Source organism: Mastigoproctus giganteus, chromosome 4, assembly GCF_048544385.1.
Source record: "Mastigoproctus giganteus isolate SK-2022 chromosome 4, ASM4854438v1, whole genome shotgun sequence".
Lineage (NCBI taxonomy): Eukaryota > Metazoa > Arthropoda > Arachnida > Uropygi > Thelyphonidae > Mastigoproctus > Mastigoproctus giganteus.
In genome coordinates, this window is record NC_143578.1 from 77,988,226 (window position 1) to 78,013,932 (window position 25,707).

Below are 25,707 nucleotides of genomic sequence, written 5' to 3' on the forward strand. Positions count from 1 at the left end.
TTAGGAGCATAGCAACTAAGGCCATATTGCTCCAGGGATATGCGGTGGTCATTCCCTGACCTTTCTGCATTCTCCATATTTGGTGGTCACGGACTCGAATCCCGGTCTAATCAAGAAGCTTGTGCTACGGACTGCCGCTCCTGCCCACCCGGCTAAGGAGGCATCACATACTGACGGGAAATGCGAACAATTTGAAAGACAAATTTTCTAACTTTGTCAGACAGATGATTCGGTTAAGGAAGAAAGGTAATGCAATTATCAAGCAGTAATCTAAGAAATTTTGTGGTAGTTAGAAAAGGGAAAGATTTAGCATTAATTTTTATGAGAGGAGGACGAATTGGACAAAGGGCTTTGAAGACCATTATATAAGTTTTACTGTGAGAAATAATAAGTTTATCAAGCAGAAAGATGTCAAAAAACAGAATTTGCATTTTCTTCTAATGAATGGCGAGAATTTCTATAAAAAAGAACTAAATAATTCACATATGCAATTGATGAATAATTTAGGAAACCCTTTAGCAACCACTGGTTGAGAACAAAATTCCAAAACAAAGGTCAAAGGATAGAACTTGTGGACATCCATGTAAGACTTTCCGAGAAAATGTGAAAATTTAATGTAACTTTAACAGATCTATCCAAAAAATAATTTATAATAAGACTGTATAGGTTAGCAGAACAGTTCAGAGTACAAAGATGTCCGAGAGCACTCTCCCACCAAAGAGAGTCAAAGGCACCCTCGCAATTGATAAAAATTGCCAAGATGTATTTAGAAGAAAATTCTTTAATGAAATTCAAAAGAGTAACAAGAGCATCTTCAGCACCAACTCCAGAACGAAACATTGATTACTAGAGTAGCTCTTTATATCTGAAGCAAAGCCAGGATTCCATATGAGATCAAATGTTCCAGAATATCAAAATTAGAGAACAAATCTATAGATCTGTAAGACCAGGGAAGATCAGAAAACTAGGTAAGTTTCAACAGAATTCATAAGATGGTAGGTTTCCAGAAATTTGGGAAAATAGGCCATTGAACACATTTATTATATAAATTTAGAAGAACATTTGGATGACAGGAGTGAAGTTTTATCAAAAACTCTCCTTCAATAAGATCTTTGCCAGGACACTGATTAGATTTAATGCTAGCAATGGCAGAAGATAATTAAACAGAGGTAAAAGGAATAGCAATAAGGAAGTAAAGTAATCTTAATTACTTTACTTCAAATACCTTTAAGACAGCACAAATCTAAAGGTGATAATCAAGTAAGAAGAGGGCGTCTAGAATTGAATTAGCGGTATCTGGTCAAGAAAGATATTCAGTGTTATTACTTATAACAGTATTATAAATAAAAGGAGCATGTTGTATGTTTCTAGCAATTTGATAAACAATGTTCCAGAGATTTTGATTACCAGCATGATGAGCAAATTTCTTCCAGGTGTCAAATTTCGTTTAAGCAATGAGTTTGACATATTAATGTTTTTTGCTAAGATTAATTGCAAGGAACTGGTTAACGTGTGCAGGCAGATATGAAGTTTTCTGAGCACTGCAGACGGTAGTAGTAGTAGTAGTAGTGGAATGTGATGCAAGAAAGCAAGTGTATGAGCTTATGCAGCATCAGCCAAAAAAAAAAAAAAATCACACCATTCCCTCCAAATGCCTGTCCAGTTCCTCCTCAAATTTATTCAACCTATCAACTTCCACAACGACAGATGGAAGTTTGTTCGAACAATTAACCACCCGCTGGCTAAAGGCAAATTTCCGCACATCTATTCTACATCTGTCCTTTCTTAATTTTAATTTATGGCCCCCGCTTAGGTTCGTAATCTGAACAAGTGGAAGGATCCCATCAGAATGCAGCGTGCTCAACCCATTCAAGGCCTTATAAACCTGAATCATATCACCACGCAGGTGCCTAGTCTCCACCCACTGCAATTTGCACAACTTAACCCTCTCTTAGTAAGAGGATCCCTTCATTCCCCTCACCAATCTTGTTGCCCTTCTCTGTACACGTTAAAGCAAATCTACATCCTTCCTAAAATGAGGCCTCCAGACCTGTATGCAGTACTCAAGGCGTGGCCTGACCATTGCCTTATACAGAGGGACAATCACCTCCTTTTCCCTGCTAGCAAAATTCCTATATATCATTGACAAAACCACACGACCTGCCCTGGCTGGCGCCTCTGTAGCCAGGTGGGAAGGAACAGCAGTGCATAGCACACGCTTCTTGATTAGACCGGGTTCGAGCGCGTCACCACCAAATACGGAATATGTGGAAAGGTCAGGGAATGACCACTTCATATCCCAGAGCAATATGGCCTTAGTTGCTAATGCTCCTAAAAAAAAAACCAAATAATTAACTAACTAGCCCTGGCAGCCTGTCTGCATTGCTCAGAAAACATCATATCTGACTGCACAATTACTCCCAGGTCTTTTTCATTTTCTACCGCCTTAAGTGTAGTACCACACAGTTGGTACATTTCTCTGCGGTTACTTCTACCCATATGCAGTACTTTGCATTTGTCAAAATTAAACTTCAGTTGCCACTTCTTAGCTAATCTGCCCAAATTATCTAGATCCTGCGGCAGTAGCACACTGCCATTACTGTCATTAATAACCCTGCCAACCTTTGTATCATCTGCAAACTTCAACATTAAGCCTGATATACCTTCATCAATATCATTGATAAATATACAAAACAATAGTGGACCCAACACCAAACCCTGTGGGACTCCACTAATAACATTAGTCCATTGATTACCACCCTCTGTCTTCTCCCACTTAACCATCCTTTTATCCATTGTAGCAACTTACCCTTAATAATCCCATTCTGCTCCAATTTGTAAAATAGTCTTCCATGTGCAACAGTGTCAAAAGCTTTCTTGAAATCCAAATATATGATATCAAAATTATTTTTTGCATTCAGTTCCTTTGTAACCACATCATAATATTCTATCAAATTTGTCAGACAAGACTTTCCCTTAACTAACCCATGCTGTGTCTGAATTATTGCTGCAGTCTTGTCTAGATGATCCTGCAATGCATCTTTAACCAGTGACTCCATTATTTTACCCGGAACAGAAGTTAAACTAACTGGTCTGTAATTACTCGTGTCACCCTTCAATCCCCCTTTGTGAATTGGGGATACATTTGCACATCTCCAGTCCGTGGGAACCTCCCGAGTCCAAGGATGCTCTCATAATTATGGCTAAGGGTTTGCTTAGTTGCTTTGCCGGCTCCTTTAATATAACTGGATAGATCCCATCCACCCCATGTGCTTTTCTTATGTTTATCTTCAACAATTTCTCCTCCAATTTGCTCTCAGTTATTACAAAATCAAGTATCCTGCTACAATTTGATAACCTTCTGACATTTTCAAACCTTAATAATTCCTCAAGTGTGAATGTAGAGGCAAAATACTCATTCAGTTTGTTTGCTATCTGAGCAGGATCATCAACAGTCGAACCGTCGATGTCAAGTGGACCAATCAGATTCATCCCCTTCCTTTTAGAATTTATTTAAATAAAGAAATCCTTCCTGTTTTTCTTAGCATCTTTTGCCAAGGATTTCTCGTAATCTGCCTAACCTCCTTTGTGACCTGCTTACAGACTAGCTTATATCTGCCATAGGCTTCTGAGTCACTTGATAAGTCGGTCTGCAAGAGTAGCTCATGGTGCCTTGTCAATGATATACAAGAATGAATTTTTCTAACAGTGATAAGGAGGTGATTATCCCCTTGTATAAGGCTATGGTCAGGCCACACCTTGAATACTGTATACAGGTTTGGAGGCCTCATTTGAAGAAGGATGTAGAGCTGCTGGAACAAGTATAAAAAGGGCAACAAGATTAGTGAATGGAACAAATGGTTGCTCTTATGAAGAAAGGCTTAAGTTTTGCAAATTACAATGTCTGGAGACTAGGCACCTGTGAGGTGATCTGATTGAGGTGTATAAAGCCTTGAATGGTTTGAGCATGCTCAATGCTGATGGGATTCTTCCTCTTGCTCAGAATAATCGCTGAGAGGGTATAAATTCAAATTGAGGAAAGACAGTTGTAGGATAGATGTGCAGAAGGTGCCTTTAGCCAGCGGGTGGTTGATTGCTGGAACAAACTTCCATCTGTCATTGTAGAAGTTGATAGCTTAAACAGATTCAAGGCAGAACTAGACAAACATTTGGAGCAAGTGGATGGGTGAAATGAGAAGGGGGTGTTTTTTTTTTGGCTGTTGCTATATGAGCTTGCTTTCTTTCATCATGTGCCCTTGCTAATTTCCTGCATGTGCCCAGCTGACAACGTTAGCTAATGCTAACGTTGTCAGCTGGCCAAGAATGTCTATGCCACTAATAAATTTTTCAGGCACGAAATGCTTCACGATGCAAGATTGTCAATTCTCTGTTCCATCAATGAGTGGTAACATGTTTTTTAGATTTCCTTTTAGTAGAGTGGGTAGCAGCTTTGAGCAGAGCATTGTAAACAAGCAGTAGCACAGTCAGCTGGATACATATTTTCAGAAACTTCAGAAAAACAAGGAAATTCAAAAGTCAAAATATTAGTGAATTTTTGACAATTAGCATTGTGCAAGGAAAATGAGAGGAGGTGGAAGTATAACAGGTAGAAAAGGAAAGAATGGGTTGAAGCTGAAAGAAAATTGCTCCAATCATTGCTGAATATTGCAATGATCAGAAGAAATCCAATCAACACAAAATATCCAAGAACAGATTTTGTTTAAAATAGAAGAAAAAAAGAACAGTGTTAAATCAATATTGGACTGACCAATAGAAGAAGTGACGAAGGTAAAGAAAGCCAACACGAGAAATGTCGGATAACTTACGCAGAAAATTAGTTTCCTGATACGGCACTCTAGCACTGCTCGCTCAGTAAACAGATGGTAGAAGTTATCGGTCTGAAGCAAAGTCGAGAACGATATATTGATTGACAGGTAGGCATGGCAAATGATGTGCTGATTGGTGCGCGAACACAACGCACAATAACATCGGTTTAGTATCACTTTAGTAGCACTCAAAAGCACTAATGGTAACTTGCCCTAATTGCACTAGCCCTATTGAACGGTGAAAAAAGGTCAGGTTACTTCCACTTGAATCCCATGGGAGCTGGAACCCCTCCCGAAGTGGAGAGGGTAACCTAACCATTTTTTCTTTAGAATCAGTCATATTTAGAAATACATACATAAAAAAATTTATTTTTTTATGATTGTATTTTTATTTTTGATTTCGGCTCCAGACCAACACACGTACCGTCTGTTTACCGAGCGAGCAGCGCTAGAGTGCCGTATCGGGAAACTATAATTTTCGGCGTAAATTATCTGACGTTTCTCATTGTTCTCGTGTTGGCTTTCTTTACCTTAGCCGAAGAAGTAAAAGGTAGATCAGGCTTGTTAAAGATATTAAGTTGGTGAAGCAAGAAAATCTTAAAGAAGAAAGACTATGAGTGTTGGAAGAAGAACAGAACCACATCATGGATCTGGCATTAAAATCACCAGCTACAATAAAATTTGCGCACCGCAAGGTTCTGAAAGCATAGTCAAGAAAAGAAAGAATTCCATCCATTTCATCTTGAGGAGGGCAATAAACTGAAAAGAAATAGATAATTCCCAAGGAACCAGAAATATATGTGCAAGTTACAAATTGGGAACTTAGACAGCCAATCAAAGTAACCTCCAAAACATCATTCAATAGCATAATGAGGATGTTGATGTGGAACATATAAGACTCTTTTGGTTGTAGGAAAACCAGTAATCATTCCATGCAAATAATAGCACTCCTGAATTAACAAAATATCAATAGATTTCTCTAAGGAGACCTGCCGAAGTTCGTCTGCGACAGTTTTTGATTTTTAACCATTAAGGTGAAGAATTTTAACAGAAGAATTGTATATGTTATGACTATAATTAAAATTTGAATTTAAGAGTATATTATTCATATTCAGTATGATTTCTTACATTTTCCAAAGCTTGTAAGTATTCACTACAGGTAATATCTCAGACTGAATGCTTATGATCCTTCTTTTTACGCTTACAGTTGCAGCAACAAGGGGGCTGATCTTTATTGGGAGAGTCCTCATAGATGTGTCCAGTATGGGCACAGTAACCACAAGATGGAACACCCTGAGAACAGGAGGCAGCAGTGTGTCCATAACCAAGACAAGAAAAACACCTGGTAACCACTGTGAAAGGCCTGCATCTATGAGAACACCTGGTAACCACTGTGAAAGGCCTGCATCTATGAGAACACCTACCAATCTATAAGCATTCTAAGGAGATAGCAAGTTTATATATTCTTGGAGAAAAGGCTAGAATCCAATTCAGAATTTACAGGGTTCCATCTTAATACCAATATCAGCTGATGAAGTTATCTTACAAATGTCTTCTGAGGTGGCTGTCTCTACAGCAACACCTTTGTTTTTTATCATTTTTATAGATTTTATTTTAACACTTTTTAAGGACTGTCAGAAGGTCATAACTACATTATCAAAAACATCTTTACTGGTGGAATAAATACTGGAATCTGTAGCCTTACATAAAATTATGTTGGGTTTATGCTTAGATTTTGATTGGGTGGATTCTGTAGAAATAGCAATACCCACGTTTTTGTATTGGTAACGGTCGAACAGCTTTGGTACTTGTATACAGGCAGTACAGCACTGTCTCTTGAATTCTTTAAGGCATCAGCAAAAGATGCATTATGTGAAGTTGAAGATGAAAGAATATCAATGGTTTTTTGTAGTTCCCCATTTCTAACTGTAAATTTTTCATTGTCTATAAATAGACTACTAAGAATAAATTCTAAGTCACCAAGTTTTTCACAAAGAAAATTAGTAGTTGCTTTAGTAAATCTACTGCTTTCATTAGTCAAGAAGTCAACAATTCATTTATGTATTTTACAAGCCTGAGCTCTAGCATCAACCGGAGCATCAACTATTGAAACAACAGTACTTGTTTGTTGACAGTCTTGATTTTGAGAATTATCATTAAGAGAAGAATCTATTCTGACATGACTTACCATAGAGGATGAATTTAATTTTGCATTTGTTTGACTTGGCATTATGTCCTTTCTAGGTCCCAAAGGAGGAAAATCCTCATTTGAAATGCTAGTATCAGTGTCAATAGTTTTGTCATCCATGTTAAATTGATAAATTTTAATTCAAAATTCAGTCATTAGTCTTACTTCCTTAGCTATCACTACATGTGCTTTTATTCTATGGAATGCAAGGGTGAGAACAGAACAGCTTAGCAGCTCACTAACACTGGAGCAAGGTCACATTGCTACCAGACATGTTGAGCATGGAAAACACTGAACAATGGTCGAAACAATGGATTCATCCTCTCTTTGAGGCAGTAATCCTTGGAGGGAATGAACGTTTTCGCCTGGAACGCTCCCGAGCCGCTTCCGGTTCCAACGTGTACAGGAACAGTATACATTTACGTGAGATGCACCGTGAACCTGCTGGTATTTAATGAGGCACCGCAGTATAGAAGTACACTGTTGAGGAAGAAGGCAGAAGCCTTTGAAAGCTTCAGTTATTTTAGCACTTTTAATCTAGTATATTTTATTGCATTTTAATTCAGTATTTTATTTGTATACATTTGTTTTATTTTATCCTAATTCAGTATTTTATTATTAGTAACGTTTTGTATAATCATATTTTGTTTGATCTACTGTAAATTTATCGTAAACTTAAACATAAACTTTAATGTTTCCGTTTCACTTCAATGGTTAGTGAGAAACACTAAAAATTATAGTAATGGTTGAAAGCATGCATAAGAAGTAGCAGGAACGAGCATGAAGAAATTCATCCAGAACTTATCTTTTGTCTGCTCTCATTGTTCACCAGTTGCATCTATTATTTCCAAGGGTCAATCTTGATATGGCAACACTAAAAAGAACTTAATGCTGCAATTTTAATTACACAAATCAAGAAAAGTTTACAGAGCACAACAACCAGACACTATCATTCCCCTAGTGGGCACCCTCAGGGTACTAGGACAGTTCATGGGGATCTATCAATGATAAGGAGGTGATTACCCCATTGTATAAGATCCTGGTTAGGCCATACCTTGAGAAGTACTGTATACAGGTCTGGAAACCTCATTTTAGAAAGTATGTAAATCTGTTAGATGGGAGCAATAAGTTTAGTCAGGGATACAAAATGGTATGGTTACCAAGATGTAACATCTGGAAACTAGGCACTTGCAAGGAGGCCTTATTGAAGTGTTTAAGGTCTTAAATAGATTGAGAAAATTAAATGCAGATGACACTGTAACTCTCTTTCTTGAATGACACACATAAGGAGACATATTTAAACTGAAAAAGGATGTTTATAGGATAGATGTACGAAAATTTGCTTTCAGTCAGAGAGTGACTGATTGGTGGAATAAACTTCCATCTGGTGCTATGGCGGTGGATAGTTTGTGGGTAATATTAAAAAAAAAATTAGACAAATTATTAGACTGGAGATGGACAGATGAGATAGATATGGGTAATGTTTTTTTCTTTTCTTTTTTTGTCTTATGCTGTCTAAACCTGCTTCCCTGCATTATTTTCCACTACTAAAAAAGAAAGAAAAACTAACCTGTAATATCTATTATAGTACCATATACTGGAGTACAGATATTAGAACCACACATGTCAGAGAGAGGAATAACCTGTAAAAGGAAGAATCATAATTAACTTAAGCGAAGATTCTTAAATGTGCAAATACAAAGCATCAACATATTGTTTAAAATGCATGTTGCACAGAAATGAAAAGTACAATAAAATGAGCACTCTATCTTATGTGTTATGAAAGCCAGTATTTGTTGTCTTCTGAATGCTGAAATAAGAAAAAATGATAATCTTGTGATTCGTGGGTATAATTCTAAACTGCTTACTCAGAGTGGGCTGCAAGAACAGTTAAAAGCAGTTAAATATGGAAAATAAATATAACTGAAAAGTTAATAAGGATAAAAAAACCTCAGTAAAATTAACATTAATAATTAATAAGATCATTTAAGAAGACAGTTTCACCATGAAAGTTATAATATTCATTCATTCAACTTTTATGGCAGAAATATTCTCTAAACAATTTTATTAGTTCATTAATGTTAATTTTATCAAGGTTTTTTTTTTTTTTTTTTTTTTTATCTATATGAAAGTCAGTATTTATTGTCTTCTGAATACTGAAATTAAGAAGCAATGATAATCTAAAACTTATGATTCATGGGTATAATTCTAAACTGCTTGCTCAGAGTGGGCTAGAAGAGCAGTTAAAAGTGGAAAATAAATATAACTAAAAAGTTAATAAGGATAAAAAAAAACTGTAAAATTAACATTAATAAGATCATTGAAAACAGTTCACCATGTTCACAAAGTTATAATTATTCATTCAACTTTCATGGTAGAAATATCCTCTAAACAATTTTATTAGTTTATTAATGTTAATTTTATAAAGTTTTTTTTTTTTTTTTTTATCTATATCTATATCGAGTATTGAACTATACAGTAGGATCCCAACATCCAATGGTAATTAATTCATCAAAACCCATTGTATGTTGAAAATATTGTAAGTTGAAACTAATAATACACTGATTTCCTGTAATTCAATCCAAACTCTTGACAAGCAACCCTCAACAACACATGAAATAGGTATTTCTTACATGTTATACTTCATTTTTACATTAAAAATGAGTGTTTTATAAAGATTATTTAATAAATAGTGATAAAACACCTTAGAAAAAAAAAAAACCAATAAATTAGCTCTGCACTTCAGACTTGAAGTGCAGAGCTGATGAAATCAATGGCAGCGTAGTGGGGATGGTGGGGCTATATCAGGTGTCTTTTCAGTCTTTTGCTGCTACTGTCAAAGAAACTCTCCAAAGGACTGTTTTTTACAACTTTTTTGTAGCTTCCTGAAGTAAGAAATTACTTTGTCTTCCATTTTGCACATCACAAGTTCAGTGTTTTCAATGTTGGGGTGTTTTTTACCAGGTCTCTTAAATGCTCCCAACAAGAAATGACGGTCTCCAACTCTTCAGCTGACCCTTTTTGGGTATCTTCTTCCGCTTCCTCTCCAGTGTCACTCTGTAATTTTCTCCAACTCTTGTAGTTCCTCTGTTGTTAGCTCACACCCATGAATGTCAATAAGGTCCTTCACATCCTCTTTGTCAACCTCCAGACCCATTGATTTACGAAGAGTGACAATATCATTTTTCAAAGCACCATCATCTTCAAATCCGTCCATATGACTGTTGTCATATGGGCAGATTTGTACCCTGGTGTTGCAATGATGAGGAGCTAATAAGCTCCAAAACAGTGCCATATGGGTGATGGTATCCGCTGAGAATAAGTAACAATAGTCTTCTCCTATGGTGAAGCGTTACTTATTCAAGGTAGTGCAATATCATGGTAACTCGTTGTGAAGGCATTCACAATAAGATATAAGATATACTTAATGATGCCAATTTATAACTACTTAAGTAGTTGGCTACATACAGAAATGATGCAATTGCATTAATTTATATATCAGTTAACTCCCTAGATAACCTGAGGCCCTAGCCCTAAACTATTCTGCAGTCATTCATTCTAATAATTTATCCGATCCATCTTTAAATTTATTTAAGCTGCCCACTTCAATGCTAGGTAGAAGTTTATTCCAATATCAATTACTCTCTGCTTGAGGATAAATAGCCTTGAGGACACATCTATTCTGCAGCTGTCCTTTTCAATTTAAATTTATATCCCTTTGTGCATGTATTTTCTGAACATAATACATGCACAAAGAATAAAGATGCTAGAAACATTTTGTTTATTGAACTCTTTTAAAGCTTTAAACACTCAAAGCCAAAGCATGTAAAAAAGAGACTCCAAAATATGTAATTACAAATTTATTTCATCAGAAGAGGAAATGGCATGAGCTCATCAGAAAGCGAGGCCCTAAGTCATGGCTTATGCCTAAGTTTGGCACTGCATGCAGATGATATCTGGTTTTTGGATGCTGCAATTTACAGAATGCCCCTTGGTAACACTACCCATTTGTGTCCCTAACTAATCTCATTGTTCTCCTCTGAACTATCCATATCCTTCCTAAAATGAGATTTCCAAACCTGCATAGTATTCCAGATATAGCCTAACCATTTCTTATACAACAGGATAATTGCCTCTTTGTCCCTGCTGCCAAAGTTCCTGTACATCATTGACAGAACTCCTTAAACTGTTCTAGCATAGTGTCTGCACTGCTCAGAAAACTTTGTTAGACTGTACAAGTACCCTTAGGTCTTTTTCCTTATCTTTAATTTGGTGCAACCCAAATATCATGTTATTTTGGGATTATAATATAGCATCGGGGAACCAAATATAGTACTTAATATTTATCCATGTTAACCATCAATCACGATTTTTCAGCCCATCTGCCTAGTTTAACTGGATCTTCTTGAAGTAGCATAACCTGATTAACACCCTACCCACCTTTGTTGTCATTAGCAAAGTTAGACATCAAACATTAAACATATATCAAACATGAAATACATTAATATCATTAATAAACAACATGTGCAATACTAGGTACACCACTCATAAACATTAGTTCATGAATAGTCATTTATAATCATTCTCTGTTTTACACACCCAACCATCCCTCTATCCACAGTAGTAACTCCCCTAATTATACATTGCTTCAATTTATACAACACTCATTCATGTATAACAGTATCAAAAGCTTTACTGAAATCTAGGTGTATGATATTGAACTTATCCGTTTCATTCATTTTTTTTGCAACAACCTTGTAGTAGCTAATCAGAATGGTCTGGCACAATTACCTTTTAACAAATCCATGCTGTGATTGCCTTATGGCCCTATTCCTATTCAGATGATCCGGCCTGCCTTAACTACTGAGTCCATTATTTTCTATGGCACAAAACTTTGTGTTTATGCATTTTACTCACTGAACTATCTTTGTAATTAAGAGAGAAACATCTAACACTTTTAATTTATTGGGACTTCCACTGAATCCAAAAATGCTCTCATTTATTATAGTTAAAGACATGATTACTTCTTTTGCTCTTTTTTTTTTTTTTTTTTTAGTATAATTGTATTCTATTATCATGAAATCATTTAACTTCCAATCAGTTGGAATTTAAATTTCTGGTATCTCCATCTTTAAAAATGTTTTCATGTGTGACTGTAGATCAAAATATTTATTCAGTTTGTCAGCAACCAGTATGAAATCAACAACAGCTTTACAATTCATATCAAGTGGACCCATGTGATTTACCCCTTTCCTTTTAGTATTTTAGTATTTACATAAGCCAAAAATTCTTTGCCACTTCTCTTGCAATACAGAATTATCATTATAACACTTTAATATTGTGAAATTCTTTACAATGAATTGCCTATCCCTTCACTTTCAAAAAAATAATGCCTCTTTGTCCCTAAACACTATTATTATTTGTTCACAGTCAGTGACATAAAAAAAGCATTTTTTTTTTTTTTTTTTTTTTTTTTTTGGTATTATGTATGCTCTCCAGTGGGTGGATATTTACAAACTTTGTATGCCATCATCTTGAATTTATTGCATATTAAAATGAAGCTTTAGTGCACTATGCAATATGTATTAGTAAATTCCCATAGTGAAAGGCCTAAAAGCTAGCTTGTGGGGGGGATACAGAGATTAAGAGATTAACAATAGCCGCAGACTATTTTTAATCTCTTAGTCTGTACAATGTTAAGTCAGTTTTGTGTGACATAAGCACCGGGAAAGCAAAAATCAGAGAAGTGTGTTATAAGCCTAATGAATCTGATGAGTACAATAAACAGCTGTACAAAGAAATAAAGTCAGCCGGTAATTCAGAATGTCTTATAATAGGAGATTTTAACTTTCCAGATTGAAACTTGTGGATTGCTCATGCAGACACTAGCAAGGCTTTTGTGGATTTATTGGATCTACAGCAGCTTATCAGAGGGTCAACAACAGGGAGTAATACACTTCCTCTGATTATCAGCAAAGTTTATTCATGCATTAAGAATGTGCAGATAAAAGAACCACTGACAGTGATTGCAGTGTTTTGATTTGGGAGTAACTTAAAGATGTAACTACCATCAAGAATAAAGAGAGAGGTTTTTTTCTTTCATAAAAAAAGACTACAGTTGTCTCAGACAGATTTTAAATTCTATACAGTGGAACACACTGATGATGCTACAATCAGGAAAAATTCTAAAGGGGAGGCGTTCAAGGAATTAATCATGGAAGCTACTAAGCTTTTCATACCAACTAAGAAATACCCTTATTATTAGCCATATGGTGCAAGGAAGTCTGAGGCTTATGCTGCACCAGCCAAAAAAAAAAAAAAAAAAATTCCTGAGTTACCCTGAGTGAGAGAGAGAGAGAGAGAGAGAGAGAGAGAGAGAGAGAGAGAGAGAGAGAGAGAGAGTGAGTGATAGGAATCCCCAAGAAAGAGAAGAATGATGATATCCAGCTCAGAACCCTGGGTGTGCCAATCCCATACTCACCAGATGTCGGCCCCTGGGGTTAACTTTAAGGTATAGGACTAAATGAATGTTAGATGAACTGATGAAACTCTTAACAGAGAAGAAAACTTCATGGGATGTAATAGTAATAGAGGCATGTGATGCAAGAAAGCAGCGTATGAGCTTATGTAGCATCCAAAAAATAAAAATAAATAAATAAAATCAAATAAAAAAATAAAAAATAACAAATAAATAAATAAAAAATTCACACAACCATTCAATCTAAAACTTTGTCCAGTTCCTCCTTGAATTTATTTAATCTATCAGCTTCACACAACGACAGATGGAAGTTTGTCCAGCAATTAACCACCTGCTGGCTAAAGGCAAATTTCCACACATCTATTCCACAATTGTCTATCTCAATTTGAATTTATACCCCTTTAGGTTTGTAATCTGAGCAAGTGGAAGAATCTTATCAGAATTCAGCATGCTCAACCCATTCAAGGACTTATACACCTCAATCAGATCACCTCACAGGTGCCTAGTCTTCAGCTGCTGCAATTTGCAGAACCTAAGCCTCTCTTGGTAAGAGGATCCCTTCATTCCCCTCACCAATCTTGTTGCCTTTCTCTGTACACACTCAAGCAAATCTACATCCTTCCTAAAATGAGGCCTCCAGACCTCTATGCATACTCAAGGCATGGCCTGACCATTGCCTTATACAAAGAGATAATCACCTCCTTTTCTCTGCTAGCAAAATTCCTGTATATCACTGACCCCATGACATGCTCTTGCAGCCGATTTGCATTGCTCAGAAAACTTCATATCTGAAGATCTGGGAGTAATTGTGACTGCACAATTACTCCCAGGTCTTTTTCATTTTCTACCACCCTAAGTGTAGTACCACACAGTTGGTACATTCCTCTGGGGTTACTTCTACCCATATACAGTACTTTGTATTTGTTGTTGTTAAATTTCAATTGCCACTTCTCAGCCCATCTGTCCAACTTTTCTAGATCCTGTTGCAGTAGCACACTGCCATTACTGTCATTAACAACCCTGCCGACCTTTGTATCATCTGCAAACTTTGACACTAAGCCTGATATACCTTCATCAATATGGGTCAACTGTTGATGATCCTGCTCAGGTAGCTAACAAACTAAATGAATATTTTGCATCGACATTCACACATGAGGAGTTATTCAGCGAGAGGAATGCCAGAGGTGTATTCAACTCTAGCAGTAAGCTACAGAACCTTGAAATAACTGGGAGTAAAGTGGAGGAGAAACTGTTGAAGATAAACACAAGAAAGGCACCCGGGGTGGATGTGATCTATCCAGTTATATTAAAGGAGGCAGCAAAGGAAGTAAGCAAACCCTTAGCCATAATTATGAGAGCTTCCTTGGACTCAGGGGAGGTACCCATAGACTGGAAATGTGCAAATGTGACCCCAATTCACAAAGGAGGATCAAAGGCTGACACAAGTAATTATAGACCTGTGAGTTTAACTTCTGTTCCAGGAAAATTAATGGAGGCACTGGTTAAAGAAGCACTGCAGGATCATTTAGACAAGACTTCAGTTATAGCTCGGACACAGCATGGTTTTGTTAAGGGGAAGTCTTGCCTGACCAATTTGATTGAATACTATGATGCAGTCACAAAAGAACTGGATGCAGGGAATAGCTTTGATATTATATACTTGGATCTTAGAAAGGCTTTTGATACAGTTGCACATGGAAGACTGCTACACAAATTGGAGCAGTGTGACATTGGAGGCAAATTGCTGCTATGGAAAAAGGGGTGGTTGAGGGGGAGAAGACAGAGAGTGGTAATCAATGGACACTGCTCATCGTGGACTAATGTTATTAGTGGAGTCCCACAGGGCTCAGTGTTGGGTCCATTATTGTTTTCTGTATTTATAAATGATATTGATGATGGTATATCAAGCTTAATGTCCAAGTTTGCAGACGATACAAAGGTTGGCAGGGTTGTCAAGGACACTACTGACACTATGCTGCTGCAACAGGATCAAAATCAACAAATTAATTAATTTTAGAATTATTAACCCATTTTTGGTCCTAGAGACCAGATTAAGCATGAATCCACCACCTAATTCGGGAAACAATAAACTAAATTTGAATATCACATGGAATTAGTGTATTTCCACACAAAAATCTTAAATGTAAGGGTTTTTTTTATGAAGTTTGAGAAAAATTATCCTCAAAGCAAAATAATCTTAAATATTAATTAATTTTTTTTAATAAGGTTAGATTACTAAATTAAAATATTAATTTTCCTGATTCTGAAACTGATGAATATCAAAAGAGAATTCTAAATATTTAAGTTGTTTAAAATGTAATCAATGATATACTTGCTCAGATATGTTAAATGACAAACATTTTACCTACTTACCTTTGGACAGTAAACCCCAACTTGTAAGGAAATTTCTAGTGGAAATGTCTGAGGATAAGACAAAAAATAAATAAAATCAAAATTTAAGGAAGAATGAACCAAATATAAATCAACTGATGCTAATGCAATTAAATCACCAAGACTTTGGAAAGCTCACGAGTTTGTCATTATTATTATAATAAATTATCATTAGCTGTGAATGAATTTTCTGCTTATGAGTTTTTAGTTGACTTTTCTTTTTATTCATTACTTGATAAATTTATTGAAGGTTATGATGTAACATATCTATGAATTGAACTCAGCTTTCATTTATATCTCTCATGCTCCTCCATTAACATGTTTACAACAGTTTATTTTTAAAGTTATATGGTTCCTTCTAATTCTGTATGTAGTAATGAGAAAACTAATTTTGCTACTCAGTTTATCATATTACGGAATTTCCTCTGTAGTGCACTTTTTTCCTTTTTTTTTTTAATGAAATCCCTAAACAGGAAGATAACAGAACTTATAGTACTTAGTACTGTGCGTGAGTTGAAGACAGAAGACAGATTCATTGGCATTAAAAGTGAATAACAGGAGATTACAATTTTTGGGAAATACATGTGAAATACATGCCCTCATTCCAAAAAACAAATGCAGAAGGGATAAAAGAGGAGGAGAAAAAGTTGCCTCTGTGAGTTTGGAATAGGGCAGTGAATGGATGATGACTGGTTGCATCATGTGTTGAGATTGGTTTGGAGGAGAATGGAGGAATTAAAGAAGCTAATTCAGGAGAACAGTGTCCATGAAAATATATCCAGAGATAATACATGCAACAGAAACTAAAAGTCTATAAAACAGAGAGTGGAAAGACTGTAAGAGACAGGTCATTAATTTACCAGACTACCCTCTTTTGAATGGAGTCTAGAAGCTTGAGGGAACTTTTGGGCACACCACCCCAGATGTGGGAACAATATTCCATGGTAGAGCAGTTTTGAGATTTGCACACGGTTATTAGTTGTTTAAAAGAAAAATAACACCAAGAGTGAAAAAGAAAAAAAAACCCAATTTTTTTTTGATGCAAAAGAAGCAATATTTGTAAGGTGCTTATGCCATAAGGATTATAAGTCGAAGGTGGAATTATTAACAGAGATATGTGATCATATCTAGAAATATGTCTCGTCAAAGATGAGCATGGGAGCAGTAGACTCTTTTTTTTTGTGAAAAATAAAAGAGGACTGAATTTTAGGATTGACATTAACTAAGTTTTTTTGTCCTATTGGAAAACTAATCTGGCGATCAACGTTTTAAGAAACTGATGGTGGATATAGACAAAGTGAGGCCATTTGTGCAGGACAAGACACTAGAATGTAGAGTATTATCATCAGCAAAACTATGAATAAGATTTCCTGTCAGTGGAAGATGCTCATTAACATACAAGAGGAAAAGAGTAGAAGAAAGAACTAAACCATGGGGAACACGAGCATTAATGGAGAAGTTAAAAGAGTCATCTAAATCACCTGCAATGGTGAGAAAATTGAGAGAAAACTGGATACCAAATCTCAAAACAGGCAGCAGTCCATAAGATGGGAGCTTGTTTTGAAAACCGTTATGCCAAATACAACCAAGAACAGCTGCTTGGGTTTCACCAAACTTTTCTATCAAATTTGTCCAAAGATGAGAAACCTAAGCCAATATATACCCTCTACTCTTTCCAAAGTAATGGATTTTTTCATTAGCTTGTAAAGAGTAGAGGTAAGTGCAATACGGCGATAACTGGATAAGAGAGGTTTTCACAATTTTTCAGGATTGGCTGGATATGAGCAAATTTTCAGGCAGAAAGAAAATCATAAATGGAGTAAGAAAGTGTAAAAAAAGGCAACACAGAACAGGAGAGAGCTCAGGAGCACAAGTTTTAAGAATAAATGGAGAAATTCCAACAGGGCATGGAGCTTTCTTGGCTTCAAGATTGTTGAAGTTCTTCTATTGGAAGCCCATACTACACTAAATAAAAAGCATTACAGTAGTGATTTTATTTAGTGTAGATGGAAAAGTATTTATTTTTTATATTGCTATTTATATTATAAAATAAATTATTTTTATATTATAATTTTATTTTATATGCTTTAGATTGTATGCCAGTTACAACGGCACCAGGGGTTACATCATCTCTGCATTGTGTACTCTGTTCGTGAAGCACAGTACTCTGTGGAGGCCAGAGATTTAAAAGTGTGTGGGATATGGTTATGTTGTGTAGTGTTATGTTCTATTGTTTCTCTGACTATTTAGTCATTGTGCCCCTAGTAGGCCCAACCATTGCCCACAATGGTTGGTCCTACTAGGGGCCAAAACTACATATAGCTAGTTGGTCCTACTAGGGGCCCATTCTACATATAACAATGAAAACAAACTAGGTTTGTTTTCATTACTATATGTAGAATGAGGCTAAATTTATAGCTTCTGCTATAAAACCCCAGGGGCTCACATCTGGTGAGTATGGGCTTGGCACACCCAGGGTCCTAAGCTGGATATCATCATTCTTCTCATTCTTGGTGATTCCCTTCTACTTCTCTCTCTCTCTCTCGGGGTAATTCAGAATTTGTTTTTTTTTTTTTTTTTTTTTTTTGGCGGGTGCAGCATAAGCCTCAGGCTTCCTTGCACCTTATGGCTAATAATAATAATAATAAATTTGCTTGGGCTCCAGAAGACATCAGATTAATAGTGAGTGCATGATTTTTTGATTTATTTAAAAAATTACCATTACTTGTCAGATTTATTGAAAGTTTATGGCACTCATCCCTCCCATTTACAACAAAAGTCATGGAAGTAAATTACATTTTGCAACCAGTTTTGAGGAATGTAATAAGCTTTGCTGTACTGTACTTTTGCTAAAATTATGGCCTACAGTAATCTTAACAATACAGAAAACATTTAGAAACAACCAAACTTTCATGGACACATTTATTCCAATGTCAAAATGCCTTGACATAATTAAGTTACAACATAATTTCTCAACATAAAAACAAATGACACAAACCTTAAAAGTTTAATACAAAAAGTCAAGAACACTGCAAATTAATAAATTCACAATTAAACAAGCCCATCGAAGTATTAGTATTAGTAGCGGCAAATGATACAATAAAGCAAGTTTATAAAGCATCAACCAAAAACCTACCCACCTCACCATCCATCCCACTCAAAGAATATGTGTAGTTATTTCTGGAATTTATTCAAACTACCCATGTCTACAATAGCAGATGAAAATTTGTTCCAACAATCAACCACCTGCTGACTGAAGCCAACTTCTGCACATCTATCCTAAAATCATACTTTCTCAATTTGAATTTATGTCCCCTTATTGAGTGTAGTCTGAGCAAGAGGAAGAATGCCATCAACATTGAGTAATAGCTGAGTAAATATCTGAGCAATAATTAATGCCTAGTCTTTAGGTTCTGCAATTTGTAGAAATAATGCCTTTCTTGGTAAGAGCACCATTTTGTTCCTTTCAATTTCTTTCCCTTCTCTGCATCTGCAAATCTATATTCTTCCTAAAATTAAGCCTCTAAACCTGTAGACAGTACTCAAAATGTGGCCTAACCGTGGCTTTCTACAAAGGGATAATCACCTCCTTATCTCTGCTATTAAAGTTCCTGTATATCATTGACAAAACCCAGTGAGCTGTCCTGGCAACCTGTCTGCACTGCACAGAGAACTTCGTATCTGACCATACAAAGTCAAATTAGCATTAGCATTAGTAGAGGCACATGATGCAAGAAAGCACGCTTATGCAGCATCAGCCAAAAAAAAAAAAAAACCGCTCCCATTTCACCCCTCTGTTCATTCCAAATACCTGTCCAGCTCAGCCTTAAATTTATTTAGGCTATCAATTTCCACAACAAAGGATGGAAGTCTGTTCCACCAACAAACTACCCACTGGCTAAAGGCAAACTTCCGCTATCCTACATCTGTCTTTCCTCAATTTGAATTTATGCCCTCTCAGGTGATTATTATGAGCAAGAGGAAGAATCCCATCAGCATTGAGCATGCTCAAACCATTCAAGGCTTTATACACCTCAATCAGATCACCTCTCAGGTGTCTAGTCTCCAGACACTGTAATTTGCAAAATTTAAGCCTTCCTTCATAAGAGCAACCCTTTGTTCCATTCATTAATCTTGTTGCCCTTCTTTGTACTCGTTCCAACAGCTCTATATTTAGGCTATCAACCTTCTTAAAAAGACCTCCAGACCTGTATACATTACTCAAGGTGTGGCCTGACCACTGCCTTATACAAGGGGATAATCACCTCCTTATCCCTGCTAGAAAAATTCCTGTATATCATTGACAAATATGAAGTTCTGATATGAATTACCCTCTGGACTTTTTCATTTTCCACTACAATGAGTGCACTACTACACACATTGGGCTACCTATATGCAATACCCTGTATCTATCAATAGTAATCTTCAACTGCCATTTCTCAGCTGATAGGTCTAATTTTTCTAGTTGTTGCAGTGGATTACCTTAATTAATTACTGTCATTAACCATCCCGCCAACCTTTGTATCATCTGTAAATGTAAACATTAACTCATATACCTTCAATAATAATATTATTATTATCATTAGCCATATGGTGCTAGGAAGCCTGAGGCTTATGCTGCACCAGCCAAAAGAGAGAGAGAATCAGAAGTAGAAGGGAATCACCAAGAAAGAGAAGAATGATGATATCAGGACCCTGGGTGTGCCAAGCCCATACTCACCAAATGTGAGCCCCTGGGGTAAAATATCATTAATAAATATTGAAAACAGCAATGGGCCCAGCACTGAAATCTGAGGGACTCCAATAATAATAATATCAGTCTAAGAAGAGCAGTGCCTATTGATAATCATTTTCTGTCTTCCCCCACTCAACCATCCCTTTTTCTTCTATAGAAAACAGTAATTTGCACTTAATTCTACATTTCTCCATCTTTTTTATTTTTTTTTTATGACAACCCCAAACACGAGAGAAATTAAAATCTATAGTAATTAGTACTGTGCATGGGTCAGTGGGTGAGAAGATGAAAGAAAATATTTGTTGGCATTAGACTTGAACTTCTGTAAATTGTAATTTTCAGTAAAAACATAAGATGGAAAGTTGTTCCATAAAATGGAAGTAGAAGAAATAAATGAGGAAAAAGAAAAGTTGGTTCTGTGAGTTTCAAGATGGCCAGTAAAAGGATGTTAGCTGGTTGCAGCATGTGTTCAGACTGCTTTGGAAGAGAGAGCAAGAATTATAGAAGCCAATCAGAAGAAGAAGAGTCACATGAAAGTATCTATTGAAAAGGCATGCAGCAGAAACAGAATGTCTAAGAGACAGAGAGTGGAGAGACGCTGTTAGATCTGAGTCATTAGTTAATTTAATTATCCTAGTTTGAATGGAATTTACAAGCTTGAGAGAGGTTTTGGAGGCACCGCCCCATATATGAGAACAATATTCCACGGTAGGGCAGACTTGAGATTTGCACAAAGTGAATAGCTGTTTGGAAGAAAAGTAATTCTGAGGGCGAAAGAGAAAATGCAGTTTTTTAAATGCAGAGGAAGCAATATTTGTAACGTGCTTATTCCAACAGAGATTACAAGTCAGGGTAATCCCCAAAAGAGATATATAATCTTAACTAGAAATCGGAGTGTCATCAAAGATAAGCACAGGAGAAGAATCCTTTTGTGAGATATAAGACAGGACTGAGTTTTAGAAGGATTGAAATCAACTAAGTTATCATTGCCCCGCCAAAGAATTATTTGGATATTAGCATTTAAGGAATTGGTAGTGGATATTCGAGAAGTTGAAGCTGTTTGAGTAGGGCAAGGTTTCTCAAACTGGAAGGTGGAATACAATATGCTATCATCAGCAAAACTATGGATAGGATTTCCGGTCAGTGGAAGACAGTCATTAATATACAATAGGAAAAGAGTGGGAGAAAGAAAGTGGGAAACACCAGCATTAGTGAGAAGTTAAAAGACAGAGGGCCATCTACCATCACATGCAGTGAGCAGTCAGAGAGAAAACTGGATACCTAATTACAAAAAAAAGATTGGCAAACTATAAGATAGAAGTTTATTTAGAAGACATTTATGCCAAACCAAATCAGTTATTGGAAGTTTAATGGCGCATCAGCATCTAAGGCTATCGTGCACCGCCAAACCAAATCAAAAGCCTTTGAAATGTCAAGAGCAACTGCTTGAGTTCACAAAAACTTTTCCATTGAATTTGTCCAAAGATGTGTAACATAAGCCAAATTGTCACCAGTAGAATGGCATTGATGGAATCCATACTGCTGATCATTGATCAGATGGAAGGTTTCTAGATAGAGTTGCAGTTAATTGTTTTCTCCATTACTTTGGAAAGGGTAGAAGTAATTACAATAGGATGATAACTGGATGAGAGGGATTTGTCACCCTTCTTAGGAACTGGCTGGATATAAGCAAATTTCAAGCAGAAGGAAAAACACCTTTGGAATAAGAAAGTGAAAATAGGTGACACAGAACAGGAGTAAGTTCAAGAGCACAGGTTTGAGAACAAGTGGAGAAATATCAGCTTTATCTTTGGCTGAAGTGGCGATACAACCATCTGGTTTAGACAGACGTGGGAACAGAGATGGGCAAAAGTTGCGGCCAATAGCTTTGGCAAGAGAGCAGAATGCCTGGCTAATATTTTGATGAGAAGCAAGTTTTCTACTCTTAGCCTGTTTGATATCTAATTTGGATTAATAGCTGCTTTATAATCGTTGCAAGCTTTGGTGTAGATAGAAAATGAAACTGAATATTTGAAAACAAGCCAATTATGATATGCAACATTCATTAGTATTAGCATTAGTTGAGACATATGATGCAAAAAAGCAAGCTTATCAACAGGAAAAAAAAAAAAAAAAAAAAAAAAACTTTCCTATTTCACGCATCCAGTCCCTCCAAATATTTGTCTAGTTCAGCCTTAAATTTGTTTTAGCTATCTACTTCCACAACAACAGATGAAAGTCTGTTCCACCAATCAACTACTCACTGGCTAAATGCAAACTTCTGCACACATCCATTCTACAACTGTCTTTTCCTCAATTTTAATCTATGCCTTTCAGGTTCTTAATCTGAGCAGGCGGAAGTATGCCATCAGCATTGAGCCTGGTCAAACCATTCAAGGCCTTATATACCTCGATCAGATCACCTCACAGGTGCCTAGTCTCCAGATGCTGCAACTTGCAGAAATTAAGCCTTTCTTCATAAGTGCACCCCTTTGTTTTTCTCACCAATCTTGTTGCCCTTCTCTGTACTCTTTCTAGCAATTGTACATTCTTCCTAAAACGAGGCATCCAGACCTGTATACAGTACCCAAACTGTGGCTTGACCATTGCCTTATACAAAGGGATAATCACCTCCTTGTCTCTGCTAGAAAAATTCTTATATATCACTGACAAAACTCCATGACCTGCTCTGGCAGCCTGTCTGCACTGCTCATTGAACTTCATATCTGACTGCACAATTACCTCCCAGTCTTTTTCATTCTCCACTTCCCTGAGTGTAGTACCACACAGTTGGTACATTTCTCTTGGATTACTGCTACCCATATGGAGCACTTTGCATTTGTCTATGTTAAACTTCATTTGCCACTTCTCAACCCATCTGCCTAACTTTTCTAGATCCTGTTGCAGTAGCATACTGTCATTAACAACCCTGCCAACTTTTGTATCATCTGCAAACTTGGACATCAAGCCTGATGTACCTTCATTGATATCATTGATAAATACACAAAACAACAATAGGCCCAGCACCAAACCCAGGGGTACTCCACTAATAACATTAGTCCACTTAGAGCAGTGTCCGTTTATTACCACTCTCTGCCATCTCCTACTCAATCATCCCTTTATCCATTGCAGCAACTTGCCCTTAATGCCATACTGCTCCAATATATATAGCAGTCTTGCATATGCAACAGTATCAAAAGCTTTCCTGAAATCCAAGTATAAATTATTTTTTCATCCAGTTCTTTTGTGACCACATTGTAGTATCTAATCAAATTGGTAAGGCAAGACTTTCCCTTAATAAACCCATGCTGTGTCTGGGCAATTACTGTTTGTTTGTTATTTGGTTTTTAGGAGCATTAGCAACTAAGCCATATTGCTCTGGGGATATGCGGTGGTCATTCCCTGACCTTTCTGCATCCTCCGTATTTGGTGGTCACGGGCTCGAACCCCATTCTAATCAAGAAGCTTGTGCTATGCACTGCTGCTCATGTCCACCTGGCTACGGAGGCACCGAGCTATTACTGCTATCTTGTCTAGGTGATCTTGCATCACTTCTTTAACTGGTGACTCCATTATTTTCCCCGAAACAGAAGTTAAACTAATAGGTCTATAATTATTTGTGTCATCCTTTGAACCCCCTATATGAATTGGGGATACATTTTATTATTATTATTATTATTAGCTACATGGTGCAAGGAAGCCTGAGGCTTATGCTGCTGCACCAGTCAAAAAAAAAAAAAAAAATTCCCACATTACCCTGAGAGGGGGGGGGGTGAGAAGTAGAAAGGAATCACCAAGAAAGAGAAGAATGATGATATCCAGCTCAGGATGCTGGGTGTGCCAAGGCTGTACTCAACAAATGTTAGCCCCTGGGGTTTTCACATCTCCAGTCCATGGGGACTGCCACGACTCTAAGGATGCTCTCATAATTATGGCTAAGGGTCTGCTTACTGCCCTCGCTGCCTCCTTCATTATAATTGAATAGATTCCATCTACCCCAGGTGCCATTTTTATGTTTAACTTCAACAATTTCTCCTCCCCTTTGCTCTCAGTTATTACAAAATTACTTAGCTTCCTGTCAGATATTAAGCTAACAGTCAGATAGACTTTGATAACCTTCTGGCATTCCCCTCCTTGAATAACTCCTCATGTGTGACTGTAGATGCAAAATACTCATTCAGTTTATTAGCTACTTCAGGAGGATCATCAATAGTTGAACAATCTATGTTAAGTGGACCAATCTGATTCATCCCCTTCCTTCTAGAGTTTATATAAGTAAAGAACTCTTTGCTGTTTTTTAAAGATTTCTTGTAATCTGCCTTTGCCTGCCTAACCTCCTTTGTGACTTTATTATAGACTAGCTTATATTGCCATAAGCTTCTGTGTCACCTGAATTTATATACATCCTATGCATTTTTATTCTCTGCAACGAGCCTCATTAACACATCCAACATCGATTTTAGCATTAGCAGAGGCATTTGATGCAAGAAAGCAAGCTTATGCAGCATCAGCCAAAAAAAAAAAAAAAAAAAATCCACTTCCACTTCACCCCTCTGTTCGTTCAAAATACCTGTCCAGCTGAGCCTTAAACTTATTTAGGCTATCAACCTCCACCACAAGGGATGGAAGTCTGTTCCACCAACCAACCACCCGCTGGCTAAAGGCAAATTTCCTCACGTCTATCCTACATCTGTCTTTCCTCAATTTGAATTTATGCCCTCTCAGGTGATTATTCTGAGCAAGAGGAAGAATCCCATCAGCATTGAGCATGCTTAAACCATTCAAGGCTTTATACACCTCTATCAGATCACCTCGCTGGTGCCTAGTCTCCAGACACTGTAATTTGCAAAACTTAAGCCTTTCTTCGTAAGAGCACCCCTTTGTTCCATTCACTAATCTTGTTGCCCTTCTCTGTACTCGTTCCAGCAGCTCTACATCCTTCTTGAAATGAGGCCTCCAGACCTGTATACAGTACTCTAGGTGTGGCCTGACCATCGCCTTATACAATGGAATAATCACCTCCTTATCCCTGCTGGAAAAATTCTTGTATATCATTGACAACACTCCATGAGCTACTCTTGCAGCCCAT

General features: G+C 36.7%; 1 protein-coding gene across 1 annotated transcript in view; it reads right to left on the reverse strand.

Moving 5' to 3' along the window:
- LOC150086855 (uncharacterized) overlaps window positions 1–25,707 on the reverse strand; it is a 213,913-nt gene that overhangs the window by 35,261 nt on the left and 152,945 nt on the right. Inside the window, exons 7-8 of the mRNA XM_090372298.1 lie at window positions 15,866–15,913; window positions 8,585–8,657 (exon numbers count right to left, since the gene is read on the reverse strand). Of these exons, the coding sequence (XP_090228424.1) occupies window positions 8,585–8,657; window positions 15,866–15,913 (121 nt within the window). The remainder of the gene's footprint in view (window positions 1–8,584; window positions 8,658–15,865; window positions 15,914–25,707) is intronic.